Source organism: Pristiophorus japonicus, chromosome 14 (assembly GCF_044704955.1).
Source record: "Pristiophorus japonicus isolate sPriJap1 chromosome 14, sPriJap1.hap1, whole genome shotgun sequence".
Classification (NCBI taxonomy): domain Eukaryota; kingdom Metazoa; phylum Chordata; class Chondrichthyes; family Pristiophoridae; genus Pristiophorus; species Pristiophorus japonicus.
The window spans coordinates 174,738,263-174,748,459 of record NC_091990.1 but is presented as its reverse complement, the minus strand read 5'-3'; the positions used below and the strand labels follow the sequence as shown (position 1 = coordinate 174,748,459).

Genomic DNA, 10,197 nt, shown 5'->3' with positions numbered 1-10,197 from the left:
CCCACTGACACCTGGGAGACTCTGGCCGAAGACCGCCCTAAGTGGAGAAAGTGCATCCGAGAGGGCGCTGAGCACCTCGAGTCTCAACGCAAAGAGCGTGCAGAGGTCAAGCGCAGGCAGCGGAAAGAGCGTGCGGAAAACCTGTCCCACCCTCCCTTACCCTCAACGAATGTCTGTCCCACCTGTGACAGGGTCTGTGGCTCTCATTTCGGACTGTTCAGCCACCAGAGAACTCACTTTGGAAGTGGAAGCAAGTCTTCCTCGATTCCGAGGGACTGCCTATGATGATTAAGTTGAAGAAACATCATTTTCATTGGACGCCAATCCTAAAGAGATATTAGGAGTGATGTGGAAACGATGTGGAAAGGATGAATTTGGCGGAGGGTATTAAAGAAGGTGGAGATGAGGGAATTTTGGGGAGTCGAGTCTAGGTGGATGAAAATACCACCACTGGTAGGGTGAAGGAAGAGTGGGTGCCCAGAGAGACAGAGTTGGAGGAAGTTACAGAGATTGGCAACACCATGAATGGATTAAAACACAAAGATGAACATTTAAAGTGTATGGGGTTGGGGACTGAGTCACTGAAGGGGGAATGGGGGCAGGGTATAGGGAGCAGACTTTTGGATGAACTGATGTTTATGGAGGCAAGTGGATAGGAGACTAGCCAGGGGAGCACTGGAATAACCGAGTGTGGAGGTGGCGAAGAGGTGGGTGAGGCTTTCAATGAGTATTCCCCAGTACTGTTACCATGCCAGCACTCTCAAGTACTAACCTGCTACCGGGTCCCAGCCAGATTGCAGCTCCTGTTCTTGGTCATTAACCCACATCAATTCCCCTCCCCTAGTTTTCGGTAAAATATACACCTTTAAGTAAAATCCAAAAAGGTGTGAACACGAGTAACAAGTCAGTGTAGAAACAGCCCGCTGCTAAAAGCAGTATTGGATTCACAGAAAAATTATATAAATGATTTATTTACAACTCCTCCACTGAGAGAATAGGGTTTGGTCAAACTGAGCGGTACACAGGCACACAGCAATAGATTAGGGAGGGAGGGAGGGCGCAGGCAGTCAACCCCATACAGAGGAAAGGCTTTAATTTGCCAACGAAAGAATATTTTCATTAAAACAACTCGTGAAAGACACACACATTTACATTTTAAAAGCTCATTTAAATCCTGGCCCTCAGAAAATTGGTCATAATTATTCACACAAATGAGTGTGGTTAATATATTTTCGGGATTGTAACCGGTGTGTGTAAGGCTGGTTTATTGGTGACCGGTGCTATACTGCACATCAACGAATGTGGTCAGATGGGCAATTAACTCCATCTACCGGATTCCTCCGACACCCCTTGTGCTGCTGGTTGCAAATGGTCATTAGGAGCGGGTTCACCCTGCCACACATAACGGAGAAGCGGCCCAGCAGCTTACTACCTGCCAGGCTACATTGGGGCTTTGATGCTTCTGAAGTGTGTGTGTGCGCGGTGGGGTCGTGGAGGTGGCAAAGAGCGATGACCATCCCTGCTTGGACCAAAGGCACAGCTTCTCGGGGTAGTGTCGTTTTTCAGCAGGTTTTATACAAGACCCCGGAGATTTTCTTCTATCCTCACAGCAAAGTCTTCTCGTTCTCTCGCGTTAAATACCTAGAATTTATTAAAATGATGATAAAATCGCCCTGGTCCTTTACTTTTCTATATACAGTACCTGGTTATAAATGGGATGCCAGTTCTCAAAAACATCGCAAGTTCTTCTTCAGACAAACGGAAACTAAAACTATCTGGTCTTCACACAATACGTCTGCAAACTTAATTTTAGAATTCAAGTTTAAATACTTAAATTTAATTGAATAATTTGATAGCCTTATTCCGCAGGATTAAAAGACACATGCTTTTCAAATATGGTCACAATATTGGAGTTTAAGGGCGTAGTTTCTAAACGAATGAAGGTACCATTCTCTGCCTTATTGCAAGTGTGGGGAACTTTAAAACAAACAGTGTATTCACTGCAGCATGTGTCGTTATCTCATGAAATACAGATCGGGCAATGTAACCACCAAGTAATTTTCATCTAGGATAATCATTTCACCGTTAAGAAACTCTGTACACAGAAACTGCCCTGTTTCCTGCATTCGTTTGAATATAATAGTTACTGTTGAAATACCTCTATTGCAATGAACTCTCTGGCACTGTTAATTTCGTTTACATCTTTAACGAAAATCATTCGAAAGATTTTTCATTCCCACATTTTAAACCCGCGCTGAGCAAGAACAATCGTGGCGAAATATTGTTCGAAACAAAAAAAGTTAGACATTAATATTTCAATAATTTATTTTTCAAGAAGCGGACGCAGGCAAGTGATTACCAAAAGTCTTATTTAATAATGCCTCACGAATATTGCACTTGTCATCCTTCTGGTGGAGAGAGTCTTGTGTCCAACAGTCTGACACAAACCCGACTGAAACCTGAAGGCTGAAAGTGACCGAGCCGGCGAGAGCCCGGGCCAATCACAAGCCGGCCCGCCCCGGACCCTGAACAACGCAGTGGCCTCGCCGAGCCACCCGATTGGTTAACGGCAGCGCCTGGACGTTGGGAGGACTGTGCATTGCAGCCCACGGAGTTTGGAATAAATAGGGCAAAACTTTCACTGGACTGAGCACAGGTACCGAACGGTACGAGCAATCCAGCCAAAGGCAACCACATACAATTTAAACAGGGGGAGAGGAGAAAGTAAGGGGCTAAACTTCAAAACAAAAAAGTTTATTTAGAATTGCCCCGTCGCTTCCAGATCGTCCCACCATGGAGATAACGGACACCTCCCTCTGCTCCTTCTCATCTGCGGATGACTTCTACGACGACCCCTGCTTCTCCACTTCGGACATCCACTTTTTCGAGGATCTAGACCCCAGGTTAGTCCACGTCGGGCTGCTCAAACCCGACCAGGTGCCGACTGAGGACGAGCACATCCGCGCCCCCAGCGGGCACCACCAGGCCGGCCGCTGCTTGCTTTGGGCATGCAAGGCTTGCAAGAGGAAAACCACCAACGCCGACCGCAGGAAAGCGGCCACCATGAGGGAGAGGAGACGCCTGAGTAAAGTGAACGAGGCGTTCGAGACGCTCAAGAGGTGCACGTCTACCAATCCCAACCAGAGGCTGCCCAAGGTGGAGATTCTCAGAAACGCCATCAGGTATATCGAGAGCTTGCAGGCTCTCCTGAGAGACCAGGACGAGAACTATTTCTCAGTCATGGATCAATACAGTGTCGATTCAGATGCCTCCAGCCCACGGTCCAATTGCTCGGATGGGATGGTAAGAAACCTGTGAGAGATATATATATATGTATATGTATGTATACACACACACAATATTAATATATATATATATGTATACACACACACACAATATTAATATATATATGTATACTCACACACAATATTAATATATATATATGTATACACACACAATATTAATATATATATATATGTATACACACACACAATATTAATATATATATGTATACTTACACACAATATTAATATATATATATATACGTATGTACACACACACACAATATTAATATATATATATATACGTATGTACACACACACACAATATTAATATATATATATACGTGTGTACACACACAATATTAATATATTTATGTGTGTATATACACACACATTAATATATGTATGTCTACACACACAATATTAATATATATATGTATGTATGCACACACACAATATTAATATATACATGTATGTACACACACACACAATAGTAATATTGTATCAGACAAGAGGAAGGCGCAGAATTAAACCATTTGATTGCTTTTGCATATGAACGACTGATTTCGTTCGACTAAAGGGTTTTGAAGATATTTACAATGATGTACATTATGAAAGTAAAACTGTAAACTCCTTGTACCTTGTGGTATAGTTTCAATGCAAGTGTTGGCGGGCAGATTTCCAACCTGTTTTGCCTGTATTTAAGACCAAATACAAGAAGGGCTTGTCTGCGATCTAACTCGCACCTTGTGTAAACGGTGTGAACCCTCTGAGCCCCTCTGCACCCACAAACACTATCCGGCCACACTGACTCACTCTCCCTGCTTCTCATTTTGACTTTGCAGTTGGATTGCAGCGGCACCACGTGCGCCCGGAGACGCAGTAACTACGACAACAGCTACTTCTCGGAAACGACAAACGGTGAGTGAATGCTTTACTGGAATCCCCAACAAGGGCGAACGCAACACAAATAAATCACACGGCCAAAGAGCGCCGCGGGATCCCATCCTGGGAAAGAACCCACCCAGAATACACAGCCAGCTATTCCAACCAAATGGTCACCGTACATCTTCCCAACAGGCCAACGGGTGTCGAGTTGTACTTCAGAATATTGCATTAGTAAAGTGTGGAGAGAAACAGGCAAAGCTGTCCCAATTGCTGGGATGGCTTGGTAAGAAACCTGTGATATATATATATATATATGTATACACACACAATATTAATCAAAGGTTTAACATTCAGGACTCCTTTACGAATAGTTGATGTTCAGGAAAATCTACCCACATGTTATTTGTAGTTAAAGCCTGTTATATGGCGCACAGAAGATTCTACCTTGTGTCTCAATTCTTTGGGATCTTTTTCAGACATATTACAGCCTCTCCTTTATCGGTTGAAAATCTGTCAGCGGTTAATTCGATTTACTATTTATTTCAATTACTTGTATGTTTAGGTAGCGATGTGTCGCAGTGAAAGGCTATGCGGTCCCTTTCTCCCTGAGCGCAGTTGCCATTTGCTATATCATTTGCACTGTTCCTTTTGTTTAGATACGAGAACTGGGAAAAGTTCCGTCATTTCAAGCCTGGACTGTCTCTCCAACATAGTCGAGAGGATCTCCACAGACCGGCCGACCTGTCCGGTAATGATGGTGACAGACGGTACAGTGGGAAGCCCCTCGTCTCCCCGAGAAGGGGCCACCTTGAACGACCCCACCGCCATCGTCCCATCACCGGAGACCTGCACCCGCACCGAGATTCCGAGTGACAACCCCATCTACCAGGTGTTATAACCGCCAGTCCCGTCTAAATTCAGCAGCAGAGAAGGCGGCGCTAAGTCGGCGCTAGTAAGGGGGGTGATTCATAGCCAAGGGGGCAAGTCATCCAAGAACAGACTACGCTATGATCGAGAACCCCGCCCCCCCCAACCACTTGTACTAAAATCTAACCATCATATTTAACACTTGTCTGCGGTAAAGAACAACATTTGTGTTTCTTTTTTCTATTTTTCCTTCTTGAAATGCATCCCAAGAAAAAAAATCAAAAAATACAAAAGATAATGTGGACCACTTTTTTGTACAGCTTTGTGTATACTTGTAAATAAGAATAGCCTTTTGCCAATCCATTGAAATATTTAATGTCGCTTGTTTATAGAAATGCTTGGTTTGATGTGCCAAACTAAATTTATATATTTATATATATATTATCAGTGTGAATGCCAAGATTGTTTCAAGAAATACGAAATAAAAAGGGTATTTATAAAAAAACAGTCTGCCCTTTTCTGCACTAATTCTAACACTCCTGTCGGCGACTGGCCGCAGTAGAGAGGGGCCCAGGAACTTAACTGTGATCTTTGTCTCATTTTGTATAGAAAGGGGCCAAATCGCAGGCAAAGCTTTCCCCAGGGGGAGAGCTTGCCCCAGGGGGAAGAGCTGTCAGCTTGGCCCACTGGCAGCACTGAGCCTCGTAGGGAGTGCTACACTGTCGGAGGCGCCGTCTGACATTGTAAACCTCTGCCTGTTTTAAGTGGATACAATACCCCATGAGATTCTGCTGGCCAACGTCAAACCAACATGTCCCCAAAAAACACATCCTTGCTCTCATTTGTCCGCAACATTGCATTTCAAGAAACAATGCGTTGGCCGCGACCCGCTGTGGAGCCATAAATGAAAATTATTGCTGTCCTTGCATGTGGCCGCGGCCATGTATCTCCATTTAAACCGAAAAAGGCAGCGGCCAGTCTGATCGCTAGGGAAATTGGACAAATCAATGGTAAAAAAAAAACGGGCTTACGTCCAATTTTCCTATTCCTAAAACGCACAAGTTAAAAATATAATAAAGGCGATGGAATATGTTAGCAGCTTCTACTTTGGCTGCTTCCTGCGCGTTGTATAATAAAACTTAGCTGATTTCATATACCAGTCACAGTCGGTGTAAATGAAAGCGTTCAGTCTGAAATCTCCAGTCCCACACCGAAAAGACCAACTCCAGGGACCCGGAGTGGCAGCAGGAATTCATCACGTCCAAGGCCGCTGAAATGCCCTTTTCAAAGAAGACTGGACCAAGTGTTGAAATGTGATCCCCGCTAAACATTGCTAAAAGATCCCAACATCGTGGAATGTGATTATTGGTCACTCGAAACCACCGTTATGTCCAATTTATTTACATCCCAATCAGTATTGCACGATCCAGGAGCCCGAAGATTCAAGTGTCACTAAACCTTATTCAGGGTAAACATATGAGGAACAGAGTGTGTGTGTGTGTGTGTGCTTTGGCCAAATTAAAACATAGTCTGAAATTTAGACCCCGCAGATACTGTCTGGCGCATGAAGGGACATTTCGGAAGGAACGAGAATTGCATGTGGTCTGACTCACACTTGAACATGTAGCGACCTTCAATGTCTTGCCAGATTTGTTAAATTATTCGGTTCTGTGATGGCCGCAAAAGGTCGCTCTCTGCAGCCCATCGCAACACTGCCGCATGGAATACTTACCCGTTAAACACCGCAGATTCTTCACTCAAATACACACGCCGCCCGAAGTATCGGAATTAATGCTCGTTTAAGAAGTCGTTCTGGTAAAGAGGTCTTTCATTGTTGGGTGGGTCGAGGGATGGACTCGCGGGTACAGGGGCAAATTGGCGCGTGAATTTTGTGTGTGTAATATTTGTTTAGCAAAAGTGAACAACTTTAAAATCTCATCGCGCAGGCTGGAGGCCTTTTGCGAATGAGATTAGCACAGACCAGCAGAATACCCAGAGAGATGAACATCAGTACAAGTGGGTGGTGAAACTTTACCACAAGTTCTAGCCCGCGTTATTTTCACTTTGAATGCATATTTCAAACATTTCTTCCAAACAAATCGCATTTTCCTGATTTAGTAGAAACTTTTCCGCTTGTAAAATGCGGCAGTCATTTCACAGGCAGGTTGTTACAGTGTCCATTTTGAAATATTACACACCTAGAATCTAGGCCTGGATAATTTATTAATATTGGAAGAGAGCAGTTGCCTGTTACTACATCTGTTGGAAGGCTTATGCCAACAGATCCTCCTTGCTGGGGCAGGTTCTAGTAGCCAACCACTGCATCAACCAGGGGCCATTCTTATCATAGAATGATAGAATGGTTACAGCACAGAGGGAGGCCATTCGGCCCATCGATCCCCTGCCGGCTCTCTGCAAGCGCACATCAGCCAGTGCCACTCCCCCGCCCTTTCCCCGTAACCCTGCACATTTGTCTTTCTGGTACTTATCCAACTCCCTTTTGAAAGCCCTGATTGAGTCTGCCTCCACCACCCTCTCAGGCAGTGCATTCCAGATCCGAACCACTCGCTGCGGAAAAACGTTTTTCCTCGTGTCGCCTTTGCTAATCACTTTAAATCTGTGCGTCCTCTGGTCCCCCACCCCTCCGCCAATGGGGAACAGTTTCTCTCTAGACAGCCCCCTGAAGATTGTGAACACCTCTATCAAATCTCCTCTCAACCTTCTCTGCTGTAAGGATCGTATAAAAACAACAGCAGCTAGCCTCTCCTTCATGCCTTGGCGACGAACAGAGGATTTAGCACGCTCACCACCCTTGTCCAAAAAAAAATCAAATACAACTGCACCAATTTAGGAATGTTTTTTTTAAACTAAAAAAACAATTAATGAGCTTTCAGTTTTGTTCTGCTATTTTTAGAATACTGGTAAATATGTTAATGCAGATTCATGAAGATTACAACCCCCCCCCCCCCCCCCCCCCCCGGTGCAGATAACAAGGGATTCATGTGGGATGCTAAACAGAGTGTTCGGCTACATAGGATTACATCGGATATACAGCACAGAATCAGGCTATTTGGCCCTGCCAATCCGTGCTGGCAATTATGCTGTATTCGAGCCTCCTCCCATCTTCCTCATCTAACTTTAGCAGCATTATCCTCTATTCCCTTCTCCCTCTTATGCTTGTCCCTTAAATGCATCTATTCTATTTGCCTCAATCACTCCCTGTCTCACAGTCTCATCATTCGCTGGGTAAATGAGTTTATTCTGAATTCCCTATTTGATTTCTTGGTGACTATCTTATATTGATGGTCTCTTGTTTTGCTCTTCCCACAAGTGGAAACATTCTCTCTGTGAAAAGAGACCCAGCCAGTCCATCCTTTCCTGATAGATACAACCTGTTATCATCCTTGTAAATCTATTTTGCACCCTCTCCAGTGCCTCTCTCTCCTTTTTATAATATGATGGCCAGAATTGTACACAGTACTCCAGCTATTCAGCTGTAGAGCTCTATAATTCTTACACATTCAATGAAATGCATGAAGACTGCTCAGGTTCTCATCAGATACCCATATATGCTCACTTTTCACATGGAGACCCAATGCCGTGAACCCTGGCTATTTTTTCTCCTCCCCAGTACAGCAACTGCTACCTTAGTTGAGGTCAGGTAGCTCAATAGAGATTAGGAATTGAATCTAGACCCATAGAGTGAAATTTCTCAGTATGCTTCATCATTCGCTTTAACTTCGGCCGTAGATCAAAGGAAACCCTGCGTAAATGGCAGAAATAGCTTTTTATGCTATTCCTACAAATTTTCTGCCCGACATTCAGGAAAATCCAAATAATCTCACCTCTATGTACCTTATGACCAGACCAGGCAGAGCCTTTGCTGAAGTAGGCCACCAGGGGGTGCACACACGATTCATCCACATTTTTGATCAGGACCTGACACCATAGTATATATTTTCTCTTAATCTGTTGCAAAATATAGCATGACATGCTTTCAATCAGATGATTTTATTTTGCAGATAGAATATCACAAGGGATGCTTATCTTATGATCCCACTGTGCAGCTCTGTTTACTTACACATTCGTACCAATCTTGTTTAAAATGCTCAGAAGATTGAAATAATTCTCATCGTTGCCAAAGTTTGATTTCATTAAATAAAAAGATTTCAAGAACATTCAGCACCTAACCAAGAGTAATAAACAATTAACTATATATTGTCAACCAAGAGGAACAGACATTTAACTATATACAGCCAGCTAAGAGGAACAGACATTTAACTATATACAATGCATTATATTGTAATTTTACAGCAAAATAATACCAGGTATCTTAATTTTTTTAAGTGATTAGGCAGAGGGTTATATAATTGCAATGCAACTCAATTTCTAATGCAGTCATGTAAATGATGCTCACACTATTCACCCGCATTTTTGATCAACACCTGACACCGTGATATATATTCTCTCTGTAACCTATTGCGAATCATAGAATGGCATGCTTTCTATCAGATGATTTTATTTTGCAGATAGAATATCACACAGACTGATCATCGCAAGGAGTGACTGTCGTCAAGTGATCTCACTGTGCAGCACAGCTTGCTGTCAGCTCATTATGCGAATTAAAACCTGTGTTAAAAAATAATAACTGAAAAAAGACCATCATTGATCATATTTTGTTGGCAATTAGGGCTAGAATTTCGGCTTTTAGTGATTTCGCCCTTTTTTGGGCGATAATTGTGGCAACATTTTTTTTAGCGTTGGGATACCGTGAAGAGCGATAGCAATAAATCCAGCGATGCACAACAGAAATTGTGCGCCGAAGCCAAAATTTACAATCGAAAAAAAAATTGGACCATCTGCACATGCATGAACATTTGGGGGTGGGGGAGGAAATTATTCTTTCCATTTTTTTCTTCTTCCGCTGCTTCTGGTCAGCTGTCAGGGAGCACCCACGCATGCACAGTACACCCAGGGCTGAAAGTAGCCAATTTTAGATTGCAGTCACGATGGAAGGAAATGGGAGCAGGCAGAGAGCGAGCAAGTTTAGCAATGAGGCCAACGAGGCCCTTGTCACTGCTGTGGAGAGGAGATGGGGGGAATTTAAACAGGAGGGGTGCAAGTAAACCACTCGGCGTATTTGGACCAGCATCGCTGAGGA

The 10,197-nt window shown here is 43.6% G+C and overlaps 1 protein-coding gene across 1 annotated transcript; it reads left to right on the top strand.

Moving 5' to 3' along the window:
• Nucleotides 1-2,635: 2,635 nt before the first annotated feature.
• On the top strand, nucleotides 2,636-5,340 carry myod1 (myogenic differentiation 1). The gene is made up of 3 exons (XM_070899871.1): nucleotides 2,636-3,303; nucleotides 4,127-4,202; nucleotides 4,826-5,340. The coding sequence occupies exons 1-3, from the start codon at nucleotides 2,794-2,796 to the stop codon at nucleotides 5,065-5,067; spliced, it is 828 nt and encodes a 275-aa protein (XP_070755972.1). The 5' UTR covers nucleotides 2,636-2,793; the 3' UTR covers nucleotides 5,068-5,340.
• Nucleotides 5,341-10,197: the final 4,857 nt, after the last annotated feature.